A 20,349-nucleotide genomic window follows, 5' to 3' on the forward strand; every position below is an offset into this window, starting at 1 on the left:
TCTGGGCCTCTGTTTGTCTTTCTTTAGCCAAATACTGGGGGGGGGGTATGCAGTTTGTCTCATGATGGTGCCTCTCCCTTTGGGGTTTCCTGCCCCAGTCTCTAGAGCACACGCACACACACACATCCCCCATGCTAGAGGAGCATCAGAGACACTGATGTGGACAGGATTAAGCAAAAAGTCATGTGTGTGCATTTGCCTGCCTGTCCATCTCCTTTGCTCTGCATCCAGCCGCCTAACAACTTACACACCACTGGCACACTTCAGGCAATTTGGAGAGCAGGAGGAGGGTGTCACAGCCCCTGTGTGCTGCTGGGGTGTGCAGCAGGCTGGGGAGCGAAGTGGGGTGCTGGCCGACTTCTGGTGAAACAGCAGCTTTGGTGGAGAAGCCTCAGAAGGATGCAACATTTTGGGACAGTTGCAAACACAACCCCCAAATCCCCAGTAAGGGGAAAGACTCGAGACTGCCTGGGCTGTGCTGCTCACCGCACTGCTCTGTTGCTGAGACCTGCCTGCGGTCCATGCCAGGCTGAAGCCAGGAAACAGGAATGCAGTGAGTCAAAGGCGCTTTTCCTGTTTGTTTGTTTTTCCAGCTCTCTGCTCTGGCAAAGTCTAGCTCAGACGTGGATTTGTATTTCTGCTGCAACAGCAGAGGTGGTTGCCAAATTTATTGGCACACTGTAGACTCAACAGGAGCAAGTTCTAGAGCTCTTTGGGATGTGCACCAAAATACAATGTAGGCTTTTGGGTCTCTTTTGTATCTGAGTGGGATGGGTTGCCACCAAGGTGGCTTGGCCTCTGAGAAATGAATTTTAACTCACATTTGATGGAGGGGCCTGGCATCTGCCAGAGCTGTCAGGGTCACATCCAGACTGCCCAGAGGGCACCCACATCACTGGAAAAAGGAAGCTAACAACAATACCGAACATATACACTCCTCTTTTTGGTCAAATACGCCCCAGGAACAACCTTGCACACTAACAAACATTTTTGCTTCCTGCTACATTGGCTCATGTTGGTTATTCCTCTCTTGCCCCGCAAGTCTGGTAATTGCTGCTTCCCAAAGCCTCCACATGAAGGAGCTCCCCAAGGAGGCAGTGCCTGAAGTCACACCACTGTGAATAAAGCTGATGTGCATTTCAGAGCAAGCCTCATGGCTCCCAGGCCAGCTCTGCGCTCCTCTAGCCAAGGCTTGGCCACTGAAGGGAGCCACAATCTACTTAACGTGTTGGCCATTTGTTATATGTGTCCCAGCTCTATCACTGGCAATAGGAGCGGTTTGCAGATGGAGATGCTTGAACTGTGTCTTAGTTCCTTGTGAACTCTGGTGTGCCCCTCCTAATACTAATAATATATGCAGGGTGGGATTAGCAGGGTTGATTTATGACAGTCAACAAGAAAAAAAAGAAAACAACTCATAAAGGAAACATAATAGAATTAAAAAGTATTTAAAACCAACTGAAGTGACTCTGTGTGTGTGTGTGCACATGCGCGTGTGCTTGGGTGCGGCAATTGCTGTGAAAGCGAAGCTGTACACAGTGTTATGCAATGCCAGCGGATCTTTACTAGCAAGGAGCTTTGCTTTTGTTTTGACATTCAAGTGGGCCCAAGCCAAGTTTGGTTGCCCCTTGCACAAGGCTGCTGCTAGGAGTTGTGCGGGGGCTGGAGGAGTCCAGTCTGTGCCATAGGCACAAGGAGTCATTAATGTTTCCGGAAAAAGTACAGATGAAATGGATGCCTTGGTTAAGGAGAAGATGAATCATTGCACTTCACAGTCAGGGATGCAGCAGCAGAGTGTGCAGAGCCGGCGGCAGCGAGGGCACTGGGCCGTGGGGAGCAGCACCCAGCAGGGGCCATGGTAGCCCAACAAGGCACCTGACACCTCCTGCAGAGGGTAGGAGCGTGGAAAACACCTTGTACAAGCAAAGAACCACCAACAGGGGCCAGCAGAAAGTCTGAGGCTGAGCCCCTTTGGGCTGTAAATGCCTTACTGCAAGTGGCTGATGAAAGTTTCCCTCCAGCCAAAAGCTCACCCCTGAAACCTCACCTGAAAATAAGACTTGTGGGTGTTTACAAATCCTTGAATCCACAGTCAAGGCTAAAATACCTAAAGCCCTTTATGTCCAGTGGCTACAGAGTCTAATAAAACCTGGGCATGCCCGTAAGCATTAGCCTGCGAGACTTTTTGCAGCATTAATTTTAAGCAACTGAACCTCACCAACTTTGCTGTGGAGGCTTAGGGCCATGTGGACAAGTCAGTCTCCAGCAGCTCCACTGGATGATGACTAATCCCCATTGATTCCAAGCTGGGGCGTGGTAAGCTTATAAAATATGGTGTATTTAGACCTTGTATGTCCCCTTTATTTCCCAGGAGCTAGACTGACAGCCCAAAATACAGCAGCTTTGATGACTCTTGGTGACCCAGTGACAAGCCCTGCAAGCAGCCAGCCTGGCTGAAGAGCCTCTTCTGCCACTCCATCCCACCCTGCAGCTGTGTCCCTCTTGCTGTCTCCTCACCCTGCTGCTGCTTGGTCTCTGCCCCAGTGATGGACAATTTGGGTGGCACCGTCCCTGCCAGCTGCTGCACCTAAGGTCGGCCAGTCCCTGTGCAAGGGTCTCCCCACCTCAGAGGCACTGTGGTCATGGGTGGGAGCAGAGCCTGGACTAGTTTGTCACCTTTGCATTACAGCTGCTGGCTGCCGGTGAACTGCAGTGACTTGGCCAGAGGAGAGATATGAGCGGAGGAAGGAGATGGAGTTTACACTGGGCACTGCTCATCCCTCCTGGTTAAACCTGGGCAGAGCCAACCTGAGTACTCACAGACAGCTGAACAACTTCCCGTGAAAAACTGTCATCATAAAAAAAAAGGTTGTTTCCTCCTGTCCACACCCTTGCCCAGCCTGGGGAAAAAAAACAAAACAAGACAGCTGGCTCTGATAGTGCTGGCAGTGAGATAAAAATGGGCTAGTCCTGCTTTGGGGAAGAACTATATTAAAAAAGGAAAGAAGCATGCATGTCTTTTGTTTCTGCAACTGCTCCTATGCCCACACCCCACCAGAAGAGCCACCTTTTCCTGCGGGAAATGTTGCTGCTTGTCTATACATCAGGGTATGACCGTGGCTGGATCTCACAACATTGTGCTCTTTCCCAGGTGTAGATGGGCACATGTATATGTGTGCTTTTCCTCTCGCTACCCCATTTCCAAAGCGGGCACCCAGGCCCAGAGTATAAGGTGCCTTGGTGTCGGCGACAGCACCAGAACCAACAGAGTGCAGCCAAGCGTGAGGCCAGATCCTGCACCATTTTCACCCCAGGCACAGCCCTGCCTTCACTTTGGGCCTGGGTGGTCCACATGGACAGGTGAAATAGATGTCACTGAGAACAACAGGGCCCCCCCATATCCTCCCGGGGCCCAGCATAGTCATTCATCTGTCCTCAGAGCACACACCGCACCAGCAAACTGCTGTCTCCACAGGTCTAGTGGATGCCATGACCAGCCCAGCATTACTTTTATCTTGTTTTAAACACACAGTGAAAGCTGGCACTGAGTTTGTTTCCTTCTCATTTAGCAAAACATTGTTATGCAAAAAAAAAAAAATCATAAATGTCAACATGTCCCAACCCCCTGGCCACCATCCAACCCTGCCAAAAATAAGTCCAGCGCACTACAGGAACTTGAGAAAGCAAAATAGGCAACTCGGAGAGCTGCCTGGCCACCCTCACCTTGTTTCTGGGACAAGGAGGAGCGCCGGTGAGCTTCAGGGGAGCGGGGTTCACCCTCGGTCCGGCTGGGCGGCAGCGGGCAGCATGCGAGGCCACAGCAGGAGAGCGCGGGTGCAGGCAACCGCAGTGCGTGCCATAGCAGGAGCAGGCAACAGGAGGGCCCCGTGGGCAAACGGAGCCGGGCTGGCGAGTGGACACACTTGGCAAAGGAGCAAGTCAGCTAATGATCATTTCCAGGGGTGGTTTGGATAACAAGAATGGCAGTTCTAGTAGGTATTTCCTGAGGTTGAGCAGGGCAGGGCAAGGGGAATTAATATGAGCTCAGCTTAGCTTCTACCCCTCCTTTATTTGTAATGAGATTAACAGCAGAGATGGTAGCGGCACCATCAGTCTGCTGCCACGATGGGGTGAGCCGATAAGCAGCTCCCGCGCTGCCTCGCATGAAAGCCCAACGGCTCCAGCACACAGGGAAAACCACCAGAAAAAAATACCCCTTTTATCACACATGGCTTTTTTACAATGGCCTTAGGGTGGCTTCGCTCCCAAGTTTGGGGCAATCACATTGCATTGGACTGGCCTGGCTGCTCCCGGCAGTGCCAGGAGTGTGGCTGACCGACCTCTCAGCATCATCATCCTCTCCTTGCAGTGCTTCTGCGCCTGGTGCCGGCTGAAAGCGCTGGTCTAAAGGCTGGTCCCTGCTTTGTCAGTGAGAAATGAGGTCACCGCTTGCCACCAATGTGCTTTGGACAGCTCCAGCGCGAGAAATAAAACCAGTTGATTTGACTGCAATGAGGCAGAAGCTGGAAAGAAGTGTGAATGCCCTGCAAGGCACCTCCAAACTGCTCACGGGGCTTTAACTGGACCGTAGCAAAGGTGGAGAAGAAACTCTCCTATGATCTCCCTCATGAGAGGAGAATGTGGACCCCTGGCAAGTTTTGCAAAGATTTTTGTTGCACCTGTGACAAGGTTTGTTCGTGGCAAATGTAGACCCACCTCTGAGTGTACATAGCTCTAGTAGGGGAGTATTGGCTGGAAAACCACTGAAACAAAACCCCTGTATTTTAAAAGACTCATATTAGTTGCAGTAACCAGACACACATGGGCCAAGTGTGCCCGTTCAGGGCAGGGGCCCCAGCTGCTATGGGGCACCTTGGCACCAGGCTCATCCCTGCAGGTCTCTCTGAAGCGGCTGGGCACAACCAAGGTGATGCCTGAGCCTGACGTCCCCTTCATCACGTTGTTAGTCACTGGCCGCATTGCCCCACGCCAGGATGCCCACGAAAACCATCTGTGGTGATGTGTATTTCTGCATGAAGCCCTTCTTGTGGAGCCCCATCAACATGTGCCCATGGCCCAGGGGTGGCCAAGTGCCATGGGGGGCAGCTGCCCAGTGCCAGGGGGATTGTGAGCGGCTGCTCCCACCACCAAACAGGAAAAAAAACAACCCACCAGCATCTTAAAACCAGTTTGCTGCCCCCAGGCACCTGGGGGTTGTTTGTTCATCTCCTTTCGTTTCGACACCTCGTGTGAGAGGCTGGGAGCTGGCATTCACTGCTCCTGTGGTGCCAGCTCCGAGATTGTTTTATTTGATTTGCCGGCCAAATTGGGTGGATGGGTGGAGACTGATTTTCCCCTTTATTTTTGTTTTCAAAAAACCCTTCTGGCCCTGGGTGAGGCAGGAGGAGCTGAGTAGTTTCACGTCCATCTTCTCTGTGACAGTTACCTGCCTACAGCAGTGGGGCCACAGCCCAGCTCCTCCGAGTGGAGGAGCTGGGTGTGGGGGGACAGACTTGCTGGCGGGGTGGGGAAAGCCCTCAGCCACCTCACATAGCAGTTTTTTATTCCTGCCCCTCCCCAAGCACACTGGAAAAAGCTCTACTGTAAGCCCATCCTTCCTTGCTGTGCCCAATGGGTCAAAGGAAAAATGAAGCCTTTAATATGGCCAGCCCGTGGCACTGGGAGAGGATGGGGCAGGCAGTGAGGTCCTCAGCAGCAGCGGAATGAACGCTGAAAATCCCAGCCTTGTAGTCTGGCCTTATTTCACACAGCTGTAAGGAAGGGGTTTGTCACCGAAGGTCCCCAGGGAAAGCCCTGAGCCATGTGCGGTTGACACCCGGAGGTGCTCTGAGCAAACACTTTCAGAATAACCGTCCCCACATCGAAACATGGCCCCGGCAGCGACTCTTACGGATGGGATGAAGTATATACAGACTTTCTCTGGAGCCTGGCTGTGCCCTGTGCTTCCCCAGGTGACTCACCCAGCCCTCGCAGCACCTCTGCAAGCAAAGCAGCCCAGGAGGGTTTTTCCCATCTCACTCACGGCTATGAAGAGAATGATGTTCACATGCATTTTCCAAAAGCTCAGCCACGAGCAACCGATGTGCTGTGCCCAGCAAATGGCCAGGTCCACCCTGCCAGTCACAAGCCCACGGTGCTTCCACCAGGCTTTCCTGGCAGTTTGGGCTTGCCCACCTCTCTGGAGCCACCTGAGAGGCTGCAGGGAAAGTAAACGTACTCGCACCAAACCCAGGCATTGCATGGAGTGAGAAAGCCTGGCTGATGAGCACATACCCTGCCCTGCTCAGCTGGCACCATGCACGTTCCTCCCTGTTTGCTTGAACATCTGCACCGGGAGCTGCGGCAACCGTGACCCGCACTCTGCCCTGAAAGCAGCCTGACTGCAGGATTTGCATGGCCGAAAGCTGCCAGCACACCTCGGCTGCTGGGACCGATCACGCTGGCTGGAGCTGCTAGCATCGCTGCTTGGGGGAAATCAGGCCAAATCTACAAATTGCATTTGCTCCGGGAGCATAACGAATCTTTAGCAGTTCCCCTTGAGCTGGAAGATGCTACATCCTTTCTCCCCTTTCAGACTAATTACACTGAAACAAAAGGTGAGATACAGCATAACAGGAACGTTACCAAGCCTGCGAGTCCTCCACCCAGCGGGATTAGGTGGGAGCTCCAGATGGCACGAATACAGATGCCGGCAGCCAGCCTCCTGCTCCTCTTGCTCAATTGCTGGCGCCACCAGACAAAAGATAAAAAACATCTCTCCTGCTCTCGTGATGGGCCTAGCAGCAAAAGAAAATTTCCAGGTCAGAATCTCCTGCTGGATAGCCCATGCTCCAGGCTATGCGGAAGAGCTGCCATCCCTCAGCACCTCTTTGCCCCAGCTGTGAACGCTGTGTGGTACTGGCAAGTAGGGCAGACCTCAGTGCTGCACACCCGAGGCACTGCCTTGGGTTCCTCCCTGCTGTCTTCAGACTGCATCTCACTTCCACCACTTCCACTCTTCCCAAGGGATGACATGGCTGCTGCCGATTCCTCCTAAATACCTTCCAGTTTTCAGGAAAACCCAACAGGATTCTTTGCTTTCCCCTCTCTCGGCAGCTCTACAAGTCATCAGTCGCCATGCTGCCAGGCCATGGTAGTCTGAAAGCAGCTCTGCCTTGCAGGCAAGCTTGGTAAAGCAGGTATTAAGGCATCAGAGGGATCCTTCTGTTCTAACCTAGGAGGCGGAAAAGGGCAGAGTGCTGCCTGGAAACACAGGCCAGCTCTGGGAGCACCACCCAGTCTTTCTCCCCCCCCCGTCATGCCTGGCCATGCTGGTCAGCATTGCTCTTCTCTCACTTGCAATGCGGATGCTCACAACCAGCTAAAGCAGCATGAATGGGAAGAAAATCAGGCTTAGGAAATTTGCCTGTATTAATATAGACGTCTGTCTTGCGCAACCTTTTCTGCAGCCTCACTGGGTTTGATTTGGCTGTCTCAACTGGCTGAGAGCCTTCTCAAAGGTATTCCAGATGCCCTGGCCAAACCAGGCATGCAAGGGTTAACCAGCATGCTCCTTGTGCCCAGCATCACTTCAAATGAAGCAGAAGGAAGGCTCTACTCGTTCCTTCTGAAGATGTGAAAAAGAGTCAAGTGCTGAAGTTTGTGCACCACGTCTTCCCAGCCAGACTCTCTTGCTGGGCTTCATCTCCAGTAAAATGCTGCAGTAACTCTGTGCTGCTTCCTGGCCATGGGGGCACCACTACAAAAACAACAGAAAAAATTTAAAAATCAAATTTCAGTCAGCTCTCTCTGCTCCTGAGACCCCTCTCAGGAGCTGCCAGTCACAGCCTGTGTGGGACCCAGAGTGCCTTTGCCTTCACCTCCTCACCTGCCCATCTTCCTTGGGCTGCTGGCATCCCTGGCAGGGCTTTCAGTCATGTCCAATTTCCTCACCTCCAAGGCAAGGCTGAAATAATCTGAGACAGCTGCTGCCCATGGCCTGACTGTAACGTACTTGCCTTAATGGTTACTTGCTAATATTTTACCCTTGGGTGAAATGATAAGGTTCAGGTCCAGGTGGAACACGTTCAGCCATCTCTTCTTTGGGGCAAGCTGAGTCACTGCAGTTAAGTTGTGCAAATTGAGTTTGTGTGTGGTTTTAGTGCATGTGTTTTTACCGTGAGCCCTTAACCTTCAATGCACAGCACAATCCTGCCTGCTGATAGCTCCTAAACACTAGCTTCCTTCTGTTCAAGTCACTAATTAAGCAGGAATAAAGGCTAGTATATAAACTACAATAGAAGTAACTGTCTTGCTACCCATAGCACTTAAAGCTGGAAGAAAACCTTTCTATAGGAAGAGCAAAGAGTGAGGTCTGTGTCCTCCAGCTGTCACCCTCAGTGGCAGGCAGGCACGCACCATCACAGGCTGCTCCTCTAGAAAATGGAAGCCCCGCTCAGGACTTTCAAAGGATGTTGTGGGTTTGAGGCTCGGGCCAGAGCCTAAATGCCAGAAGGGAGGGGGACTGGCTCGCACGTGCCGATGCTTAGGGCTGGGTATTTGCTCAGCATGCAGGAGCTCGGCATCACCCTTCAGAGGGCCAAATACTGCCCTGGGGGAAGGGTGCTGGGCACTGTTCTAGAGCTGGGCTTCATACACATGGGTATTGCAGTACCTTCTAGGCACATTGTGCTGGAGGTGACCCGTTACCTCCTGTTTCTGTGAAAAACATCTCCATGAAAATACTCATGTTCTCCTTCAGGTTGGCAACTCTCTCCAGGTTCAGTATGGGCTGCTTGACCGTGTCCTTGGAATAAGAAATCAATGCATTTATCTCGTATTTCACCATGGTGAGTGGATAATTTGATGCAATTGTGTAGCCACCCACCTTTAATTAATCAAAGAGCTTTTCACGCAGCACTGTGCAATATTTTGTTTCCTAACATCCCTGCTACAGAGTACTAGGATCTCTTGTAACACTTCTTACCCAATTCCAGCACTGAGGGCTACGCAGCCAAGAAGATGGATCACATGTAGAAGTCTTCAGCATTCCCTCCACAGGCAATTTCCAAGGAATCAGAAGCTGAATTAATCAGAGGCTCACAGAGGGATTTGGGAAAATAAAACTAAAAAAGAACCAGCCAACAAACAAAAACAACCTTAGGAAGAAAATAGAAAGAAGTCAGCAGATTCCCCAGTGTGCCGTTTAGGAAGCCCAGGAAAAACTGGAGGAAATCAGGGGCTCTCCTAGAAAACACCTTGCCAGAGTTCACCGTTCTAGGACAGAACTGAAAATCCCTTCCAAGGGACCACCCCAACATCTTCCCCTTCAGACCTGCTCCTGCCCAGCTTCATGCTGCAGCTGCTGATGGGGGAACAGAAAGTGCAGGTAAAGACTGGAGATGGCCAAGTAGGAGAGCGCTTGGAAATGCTTGGACTGAATGCTAAATAACTGAAAAGAAATGCCTGTCCACACCAAACGCTTGTCCACACCTGAGAGCCGAGGACTCAGCTCACACCTTTGTGCGCAAATGAGTGGTTTGGGCACGCTTCCCTCCGGACTCCCTGCAGACCGTGGTGACCCCAGCCAGGAAAGCTGGGCTGGGACCTGGAGGCCAGGGCAGGGGTGAGCAATGGGGGCATCTCGCTGCCAAGCAGAGAGCCTGCGTAGGCAGAACATGGCCCTGGAGCCCAAATCCCACACAAGCGCTGCCCGTGGCTCCACCATGGCGCTCCCCTCCCCCCCTGCCAACCAAGGTGGGCGCCGTCCTCTCCAGCTCCCCAGCTTCTCCTTGGGAGTTGCAAACTGTCTCCATGGCCCAGCCCTGAACCGTGGCGGGTGCCTGCCCAGTGCTGGGGGCTGCTCTCACGTTTGGCCTCCCGTGGGGCAGAACCACATGTGGGCCAAATGAGCGGGGCGAGCTTTTAAAGCACGCACCAGCAAACTGAGCAGGAGCCAGCTCAATGCCTCCGAGCCAACAACCCGCGGGGAGCCCCAGGGGAGAGCCCCCCTCCGTGCGCAACACCCTGCGGAGCCGCGCAGGTGCACGTCGGGGTGCCGGGTGCCGCAGGCGGGTCGGCCCTGGCGGGGTGCCGGGCTCCCCACCCAGACTGGCTGAGCTGGCTGCCGTGGCAGCGTGGGAGCCCAGAGCCGGCCGCCGGTGCTCCAGCCAGGTGCTGCTGTGGGAGTTCCCGGCTGCGGTGTGTGCTGCCTGCAAAATACCTGGTGGTATTTTCTCAGCTGGAAGGAGAGATGTGTATCGCTTTAGCAGGGAAGACTTTTGCAGCCAAGGCTCTGTGTGTGTGCATAGAGGGAAGGTGGAGCACCTCTAATGCCCTCGGGCAGGGCACGCATGGTGCTGGGAACCCCAGGGTGCTGCTGCACACTGGCCATGGGTGCAGGGTGTTGCAGCACAGAACAACCGTGCAGGGCTGCTTGCCTCTAATGCGCCTCCAACGCGCCTCCAACCATCCTCCTGGGGTGGGTAGGCTCTGGCTCTGGAGACATCTCTGGGCAGAGGTTCACCAACCAAGGGCGCAGCTTCAGGTTTTTTGCACCCAAGAGCTGCCTGGGGTGAGAGCAGTCGTCTCTCCCAGTTTGGCAGGTGATGGGTTTTGGTCTTCGTCTTCTGAATTTCTCATTTGTGCTGGTGTTGGTTGGCATGGGCACAACACTGGGGATTCCCTGGGTGCACAGCAAAGGGCAGGAGAGCAGTCGCTTTCCCAAGGGGCAGCTACAGTAAAAGTTGCTCTGAAACACCAATAAGTCACTTGCTTATCCAACCCATGCAAAATAAACAAAGGAGAGCTGCTGCTGCAGCTCTTACATGTGGGATGCAAGTGCAAAGGTGTTGAAAAAGGCAGTTTTATAAAATTCATGCCTATGCTGTGAGCACAGGAGCCGTTTGGGAGGCTGAGGGGGTCACATGGGCTCAGTGATTCGGCTTGCCCTCCCCTGTGCTGGGGAACATGGAACCACAATGGCAGAGGAGGAGGGCTGGCACCATGAGCCTTCATCCGCCCCGGCCCCGCCAGGCCAGCCACGGCCTCAGCCACAGCCACCCGGAGCCACAGCAAGTCCCTGCACCCCTATTTGACGCTGCCGGCGGCAGAGCAGCCCCCGGTGCTCAGAGCGGGGCCGGGCCCGGAGCGGGTCCCGCTAGAGGGCAGTGGCTCCCCGGGCAGCGCGGCCGCCGCCCGCCCGGCGCGGCTCGGCTCGGCTCGGCTCGGCTCGGCGGGGCTGCTCATCACCGCTGCCCTCCTTATTTTTATACTTTTTTTCTTTTTTTTTATGAAGCCAGCATTACAAATCCCCTTGACAGAAGAACCAACGCGGGTGGGAGGTGATGTATACGGACGCTCCTTGGCTTCAGTGCAGCCATTTCTCCCGCTGTCTCGATTTTAAAATATTTTTTTTTAAGGCCAGGTTGGATTTATAGTCTTTTTTTTCCTTCCTTTCTCGCTCTCTTTTTTTTTTTTTAATCTGCTGCTAGACATTCATTTCGAGAGTGCTGGCAGGTAAAAATAAGAGGAAAAGCACCATCTCTTCCCCAGGTCTGCCGATTTATTTTGTTTCAGCTTTTCCCTTTTTCCCTTCAGACCCCGTACCGGTTTCTTTGCTGCACACAGAGTGCTGCAGCTGGTTACTTGCCCCTGGAATGCACATGGCTGTGCCATGAGAGTGTCTCTCGCAGTGCAGCCACAAGCCTTAGGAACTCGGCAAAGCTGATTGCATGGACAGAGCCATCCTGCTTAATATTAACGAACAAGCTTAGTCTTCCCTTGGCCTTGATGCAGGCAATAATGAGACCACATCTTCCAGGGCATGATTCAGAGTGGGAGGCTAATATGCTCTGAATGGATCCCCAGGGACTTTCTTGCCACTCATGATGCAGGAAGCCTAATCTCCTACCCTAGGCAGTTGGGAGAGACAATGTAAGCATCTCCCTTGCATTCTGTAATGGTTGGTATCAGCCCAGCTGCCTATGAGCAATTGCTGAGCACGCCAGAAGGCACCCACCTCCTGTTGGAGCATGTATCCCCATCGTCTGGGGAAGTGGCACAGCCAAAAAAGCCACTGGCTGCCGTGCTCACATTTATCACTGCACGCAAAGGGCAGTGCACTTCAACGGCAGTGAGACAATCAGCTGAATGGTGCATGGGGACCCTCACCAAACACTTAATCTTAGAGCTATCAAGTTGAAATTCAGTTGCCCACAGGCCTGTGTCTGACGTTGCTGTGGGAGCGGAGCGAGGCACGATACTACTGTGACTGCAGCCACCAAGGCAGAAACACGCTGGGTACGAGCAACATCCTCAGGTGTGTTTGGGACCGTTCAGCCCTTGGCTTCAATGCTGCAGGCACACAGTCACTGTACACCGTCCCTGGAGATGCCCCTCGGTGCTTGCCCATACCCTGGGGCTGCAGCTGCCGCCCCCTTGTCCCACCCCAAATCCTGCGTCTCTTGCCCCTCCCAGTCCCACATAGCCTCTCCTTCACTCACCAGTGGCCCCAGGCGTGTGGCTCACTTCATGAAGGCAGAGCTGATGTTTCCTGAGAACAAAACATATGACATTGTACGAGTGTTTACAAGGAAATCAAAGCATTTTAACAAAACCAACTGATCCCCCCATCTCCCCCAAAAAAGGACTTTGACTAGTTTGAGCCGAGGAAGCACACAGCCATGCTGACCTAGCAGCAGGGCATGGCAGCAATGGGCAGCCCTGCAACATCCACAGGCAGACGGAGGGGGCTCCAACTCCACACTGAATGAAAGGCACCTACTAATAGAAACACACAAAACTAAAAACACCTGGTTCCACAGCACTGATGTCAAGGCCTTGTGCTGAAGGGGTAGTATATATGGTTGGGAGAGGCTGGGCATATAAGGAAAAGGGATCAGTCCATGGGTCCCAAATCAGGAGAGCAAAGCTGTAGCAAAGGGCGACCACCATGTAACTCTGAGTAAAATTTTGGCTCCTTAATCTTAGGGAAGCAAGCTAGGAGAAAGCTGCAACCAGACCTTGCCAACAGAGCATAAAGATTAGCTTCCTTACAGTTTATTTGACCCTCATGGCCAGGTATCCAAATAGTAATAATAAGGCTCCAAAACTCCAGCCTCCACCCTTTGCTCTGTGCTCGGGAGGACAATTCACTGCTGTCATGGGTCGCAGAGAGCCAAAACATCTCAGGACCTAGAAACCACCAGCTCGAGCCTGGCAGCCAGGTGAGGCTGTTTGCCAAACCTGCCTGGCAAAGGCTCAGCACAGGCACAGCCCATACCCAGGTGGCCACACTCCACATCTGGGTAGCAGCTGTGCACTGTCACCCCACGGAGCAGACCACACAGGGGAGCTCTGCAGGGCCTGGCTTAGCTCCTCACTAACCTTCACACAACAGTTGATAGAAGCTACACATTTTATAGCTCAGTAAATCAGAAGGCCAAACAGCCCAAGCTCCTACCTGGTGCTAGGGTTGGGCTGCCCACATGGTTTTCCTGCTGAGAAACAACTTGCAAAGAGGCAGTGTGATGCCAGGTCCTGCAATCCTCCCACCACAGCACAAGCAGCCACTTTGCCATCAGGAAGGAAGGGGTTTCTGCTAAGCCATACAGGACTGGAAGAACATGATGAGCAAGACACCCTTCACAGGCTCCACTCGGCCATTTGCCAAGTTTTGCTGTGTTTCATTCCAGGGGACTGCTAGCTTCAGCACACTTAGAACTAAGAGCATAGAAGGGCATGCACGTCTTCAGAGGTCCACCCAGGCTTGCAAAATACAGCTGGAAGCTTGTGATGGATCCCTGCCCTGAAAACTTCGTGCGTGCATATGAAGCATCCCAATATCCAAAGACAAAATTCCAACGGGTACGGGTGGAGGGCAAAAGGGAGAGCGCCAGCTTGGGATTCCTCAGCACTGAAACCCTTGCTGTAACATAAGCAATGCAAAAGTTCCCTACTCCGGCAGTGCATCACAGCAGACAGCAATTGCAACCATCAGCAAACATTTCAAGCCTACCTGGTTAATGGAAACTGAAATCCTATTTTACTTGATCCAATTTGCTCATCTAGAGGCAAAGAGACCATCAGCTGAAACAGCAAGTTCTTACAGCCACTGCAGTAGCACTTCTCTCTTTGAGGGCAACCTACTAGTTTTTAAGATCACATTCAAGCAATCCCTGACTGCCAGAGTGGAGCCAGGGGACTGATGCCTCTGGATATTGATATCCAGAGACAACTGCTTCTCTAATTCTTCGGCAAAAGGGAAAAGAAACAGTCATCAGAACCAAAGAAATCAGGCAGGCATTCCCTCCCCTAAAGCTAAATGTGAAATTAACTCCCAAGGGAAGCCATGGCCTTTTCTTCTTCTGAGATCTTTGTGGGTTTTGTTTGGACTCTCCCCATTCCCAAGGATCCTCCCCCAACCATAACCCAGGAAAACTGTAAGAGGCAGACATGGGCCTCACAGAAACCACTGATGAAGCTGGGCTGTTAATGTGGTGGTCCATGGACAGACTGAAGCCCCCGGCTGATGGAGGTGACTCCATCAGTTTCAGGACAGCCACCCTACTGGCTCTGAGCTGCTCTTTCAAATCCTTGGAAGAAGAATTGAGATGCAAAGGAAAAGGAAATGGTTTTGGTAGGAGAGAGGATGTATGGGGTGATGCACAAAGCCTTTGGTGTAAGTTAAATAAGGACGACAAACCTCCCAAAGCTCCGAGGGGGATGGGGGTGATGGCTGTGCAAGGCTATTTCACAAGTGTGGAGGTAGAAAAGGGCAGCACTGACCCTGCCTGCTCAAAGCGCACATTCCCTCCCCCCGAGCCAGGGCACACAGCAGGCACAGCTCCATCATGTTTGAGCAGGACATTGAATGCGGGGCACTTCCCGGTGCCCCGCTCAGAAACAGAATAAAGAAACCTGATGAAAGGGCAGAAGAGAGCCATGCAAACAATGCAAAAGCCAGAAGACTTCACAGTTCAGCAAGAGGCTTACAGGTGCTGACCCATTTGATCTGCCAGAAAGAAGGCAGATGGGGCTGCGACGGCAGCTTATAACACACCCTTGTGACACGGACGGTGTGGGGATGAGAAAACTGCACACGTGGGCAAAAGCGACACTAAGCCCCAGCTGCTCAGAGGAGGAAGCAGCAGCAAAGACTCCTGCTCATTTCCAAGAAGGCGCACAGGCAAGAAAAGAAGTTGTTTGGGTATTCAGTGTCATTTTCAGTTTGGCTTTTATTTTCATTGACTTCAACAACAAGGTGTTCCAAAACACACACAGGTCTTGGTGCAGGCAACACTGTCATTGCTACAAGCATTGGCAGATTCTCAGCTCAATTAACCCATACGCTTTGATGTATCAAAACAAAACAAAAAACAAAAATCACAGCTCTACAGGGGAGGGTAAAAGCTACAGCAGTTCAAACTCACTTGAAGATTCCAGTATTACAGAAGTGGGCTCCATAGTGGTATACAGTAGAAAGAAGGTTTTCACAGCATATATTTTAATCATTAGTGATGCAGCAGAAAAGCTCCATCTTACTGCTGAGCTGAAAAGCAGATACTGAAGTTCTTGCACCCAGACTCTGGGCACAGCATTAACTGCATTAACCTTTTTAGTCAGAAGCTTCCTAGTTCCTAAAATGACGGTATTTTTGCATCAATATTTGTACAATACTGAAGCAGCTCAGAAAGATTACACAATGGAGATGCAAAACCTTGGAGGTGAGAAGGGCACAGCCTAATTTACCTCCAGGAATTTGCAAAGTACCCGCACTAACACTTTCCCCGCACTAACACTGCCCCGCTGAATTAATTCTTGCATTGAGTCAAGAGCAGGATGACTCGCTTCTTTTGTAGCATATAGAAAAAAAAAAAAAAAAGACATAGTAAGTTTTCACACTGAGCATGTTAAATACTTTGAAATCTAGGACACTGCTCTTTGAAGTGTTACAAAATAAAATGATAAAACAGGCTTTCAGTACCTGCCCCCTCCCCCCTCAACTGCAAAGTAACACAGGAATCTCAGTATGAAAAATACAAATATATTTCTCCAGTGGCTAGTCGTTTGTTACAAGGTATACTGTAAGCGTTCTGCATAAAAATAATAATTAAAAAAAACAGAAAAACAAACAACATTTCATTGTGGTTCTGTCAGACCCGGTAGCCCAAGAAGAAATAAAAATTGGCATGTTATGCTGTAAGGAAACAAAAATTACACATACAAAAAAATATTTATATACACACACTTTACAGGGTAACCATCTTGCATTACCATTTAGAGCTGTCCAAAATAGGCTTGCACAGTTACCAAAAGGCAGTCTTTGAATGCAATATAGACCTGGCACAACAGACAGATGGAGGAGGATGCTAACAATATTGAACCTAGAATGAAATACATGGCACACAGCAGGGCCCAGAAAACAGCCACTGCATTGAAACGAGATTAATTGGTTGTAGCAAGGTAGGATGACAAGTCATTTAAGCTGCTTTTTTCATCTTTCCCCAGACAAGAAAAAAAAAAAAAGTTAGGCTTACTGTTAAAAAGAGCAAGCCAACCTGAAAGCAGCTGTGCTGAGCTGAGCTGCTCAGTTTAGGTTTGTATATGTTAGAGTCTCACTACCTTGGCCAATATAAATGTGAAAACATGCGCTCTGTTCAGTTACTTGTCCACAGGATACTGGCAGTCAGAGGAAATGCCTCAGAGCACAGCTGCTGTAGAACCAATAAAGAAAAAAACAGAGAAAAATCAATTTCTCATGTAAACATGACTTTTTTCAGTAGCAACACTCATATTACCAGGAACTAGTCCTTGTTCCAAGGCAGCTGGAAATTTCTTTCTTTTTTTACTCTCTTTTTTGCTAGTTGCTCATCACTTAGTCTATAGTCACCACCAACAAACCGCAACAGGCTCCAGCCTATTACAGAAATATCTAAAGACAGTTCTACTTGACTTGGCAGGAAACCAATCTAGCATGGTCTAGATAAAAGATTTTCTGGGTTCAGGATAGCTGAAGCCCTACAAATCAGTGTGCAGCTCTCAGCCGATCCTCTGTTCAGCTGGAGGCTAGGCAGGCAAATCCTTATGCTAAACTAACCAGGCTGCATATGTGGCAAAGCCTAATTCTCTAGCTTAAACGTCAGTAGTAGTACAGAATGGCTAAAGGTTGGGTGGGGGGCAGAATTCAAGAGTGACCAATGGCTATATTTGCATTTATATCCTGAAACAAGCAAACCAGGACATACACATGAATGTAAATTCAAAACAAGAAGAGACAGCAGTTTTGGTTTTTCCCAGAGAAGGCGAGGGAAAAGGAAAAAGTGGGTTGCAGGTGGCCCTAAGTGCTGGCCTGCCCAGCAAAGTGCATGTGCTGTCTCCGCTGGAGAATATTACACATGAACAGAGCACTCAGCTCCGTGGGAAGAGGCTGTTTAAGTGCAACGTTCAGCAGACCAATTCCCATTTATTTTTCGGATGAACTGCCAGTTCAAGGTTTGGTGGCTTTGGGTTTTTTGCATTTGGTTTGGGATTTTGGGGTTTTTTTGGCTTTTTAAAAATTTGTTTTAACCTTCCCGCTTTCAAAAGCGGGATCGCTGGATGAGAGAGACAAGTTTGCAGGTCAGGATGCCCACAAGGTGTGTGAGGATTCAAAAGTCAAGAAAAGAAGCCCTCTCCCCAAAGGAAAACATGAAACAAGAACAACGCCTTCTTGAGAAGGTCAACGGCTTTCAAGGAAATACCACCCGCCTTCCCCCTTTGCTCAGCTCTTCCCCTTGAAAGAGCTGGGGTGGAGGTCGCAGTCCAGGAGTATGGCCTAGACAGCATCAAGGGTATAACCTAGCATGAGTGAGCAAGAAGGTTCCCTCCGCCCTTCGTCCAAGGGTGCAGTACCAAGCTGAAGGAAGACAAATGAAGGGCTGAGCAGTTTGTGGCCGAGGCGGGGTGAAGCGGGGTCCGCGGACCTCACTCCCCTTCCTCCTTGATGCGTTGCTGTTTGTTGCGCCGGGCATCCATGTCAAAGTTGAAGTCGTTCCACTCGTCGCGGGGCGGGAAGGAAATGGTCTGCCGGAGTGTGAAGCGGACCGCGTCAATGACCCGCTCCCCCCGGGTTTCGCTGGAGCCCACGCTGACGGTGGAGGCGCCGCTGGGGGTGCGCAGGAGGTGGGGAGGGGAGGAGAAGTCATGGAGCTGCCGGTGGTCCAGGATGCCCTTCCAGATGGCGTGGCGGAACTGCTCCGGGATCTTGAGGCTCACCAGATCCTGCAAGGCAAGGTGGAGGGCTTAACGGGGCAACCCCTTGGCAGGATGGGCTCCGGGAGCAGAAGCAGCCTCTGGGCCACCCTGCAAATACCCGTTAACCAACAAAGCTGCTAAAATCCAGGTAGCCATGATGCACTGTAGAAGACAAACCACTGATCCTGAACGTGGTGGTTCGCTTCTGAACAAGCATGTGTAGCCAACGAGGCAGCAAGGACTAATCACACAAGGTCTGTTTTGAAGTTACACAAAACACATATTCATGCATAAGATATGGTGACCTAAAACTAGATGTTTAACTCGACTGCAAGGCCTCCAAGACAACCTCAGGGAGATCTGCTGGTTGTCTGTGGTGGGGGATGCTGGGCTGCAGAAGTTCAACAGCTTTGAAAATTTCCGTGTTTATTTCAAAACCTGCAAAAGGATTTTAGAATCCAAGTCTGAGCTCCAGTATTTGAAGCTCTGGGTCTGACTCTGTAGGAACTGCCTTAATTACTTGAACATAACCAAAATCTAATCTTAGAATAATCTTAGAAAACTCGGACTTTGAGGCCCCATCATCTCTGGTGAAGTACCTGAGGGTAGCATTACCTAAACTCTGGGAAATGTGATACCAGCTTCTGAAAAAATTAGCAATCAGCTTTGGTTAATTTGGATCAGCTTTTCTAATTAGCGCAACAGCAGAAGGCAGGCAGCCCACACTAGGAAGCAAAAGCGCCACAGCCTTGCAAAGTCTCGGGGCAAAAAAACAGGACAGCCAGCTCTGTCTGAGGAGAGCAATGGCACAGGAGAGGAAGCAGAAACCCTGCAGCAAAAGCCATGCAAGAGGAAAAATCCAGCTGGGCTGAGATGCCAGCAGCAAGGGAAGATCGTTAAGGTAAGGCCAGAAAACAGAAGCAGGGAGGGAAAAATACAGACCACTTCTGGACAGCCCACTTGTCTGCAGGCGAGTGCGTGTTTCAGTGTGGTGTAAACTGAAACCAAGCCTTGCAGAATTAACAGGCGTGTGGGCTGGGGCCACTTCGGGGGCTAAAATGCACAGTGGTGGGGACGGGGAGACACTCTTTCTCTGTGCCAGGCAAGGCAGTTACAATGCTGGCCCCAAGTCCAGCCTCTCTTCACCTCACAAGAAGTCTTCTCTGCGTGCAATAGCCTTAAATCAAACTAATCATATAAAAATAAAAATATACTGAGACTGGGTTTCTGACCCATTCCTACAGCAGGGCCAAGAGTGCAAACAAAGGAAATGGTGAGGAGTTACTTACATCCATGGAGTAATGCTCAATCTGATAGATGGTGGTCAGCCCCTGGGTCGTGAAATAATCCACACAGGATGAGCAGCCCAACCTCGCTAAGAAGCTGCAGAGGAGGAAGGAAGGAAGGAGAGAGAAAAAAGGATCACCCTGGCTGCAACAGCCCAAACCACAGAAAAACCAAACACTCAGCCAACCTGCAGCAACAGGAAACAAAGCTTTCACCCTTGGCTTGACCTTCTCCAAGACATCCCAGGCCAGCAAGCCACATCGCTGCCACATCAAACAAATGAGGGAGTCCTTCAGCTTGGCTGCTAGCAGACAACCCTCATGGCAGCACCTTGCCTTAGTCAAGAGCCGGTGCTACACAGCCTGGATCTTGGGGCAGGAAGGCTCACGTGGACCCTCCTGCCAGGTCACTTCACCCAGAAGGTGGCTGAGCCGGTGGCAGCCTGCTGCATGGATAGAGGGCTTCAGCAAAGTGGTGGGTCTGGGGGTCAGACACATCATGCACACAAAGTACTTCAAATCAGCACATTCCTCCCTAAGCGTAAAGGATTCCTCCTTTATGGGCAGCATCTTTCAACCTGTTTGACCTCACAGAGGGCAGAGGGACTTCTGACCCCAGCCATGGCTTGTCAAGTAGCCAAAGGGGTGAAAAAAGAAAAAAAAAAAAAAGAAATGTTTGCAAGACTGCCTGGTGCCCTCACGCTCCACCAGTCCAATAGATGCTGTATCCCTCGGCTTTCTTGCAGTCCTAACGTCCCTGTTTCTCTCAGGTGCTCAGAGGTGGGGGTCTGAGGCTCGGTGCCCAGAGGGTACCAGCCCCAGGACTACC

General features: G+C 51.2%; 1 protein-coding gene across 2 annotated transcripts in view; it reads right to left on the reverse strand.

Moving 5' to 3' along the window:
* Positions 1–15,241: 15,241 nt before the first annotated feature.
* The window catches only part of TP63 (tumor protein p63), a 109,339-nt gene continuing 104,231 nt past the window's right edge, over positions 15,242–20,349 (reverse strand). For both annotated transcript variants that reach the window (XM_052804491.1, XM_052804492.1), the window contains 2 exons: positions 19,524–19,617; positions 15,242–18,261 (listed from right to left, as the gene is read on the reverse strand). In XM_052804491.1, the coding sequence (XP_052660451.1) occupies positions 17,965–18,261; positions 19,524–19,617 (391 nt within the window). In that variant the 3' untranslated portion in view covers positions 15,242–17,964. The remainder of the gene's footprint in view (positions 18,262–19,523; positions 19,618–20,349) is intronic.

This window comes from Harpia harpyja, chromosome 12, assembly GCF_026419915.1.
Source record: "Harpia harpyja isolate bHarHar1 chromosome 12, bHarHar1 primary haplotype, whole genome shotgun sequence".
NCBI classification, from domain to species: Eukaryota; Metazoa; Chordata; class Aves; order Accipitriformes; family Accipitridae; genus Harpia; species Harpia harpyja.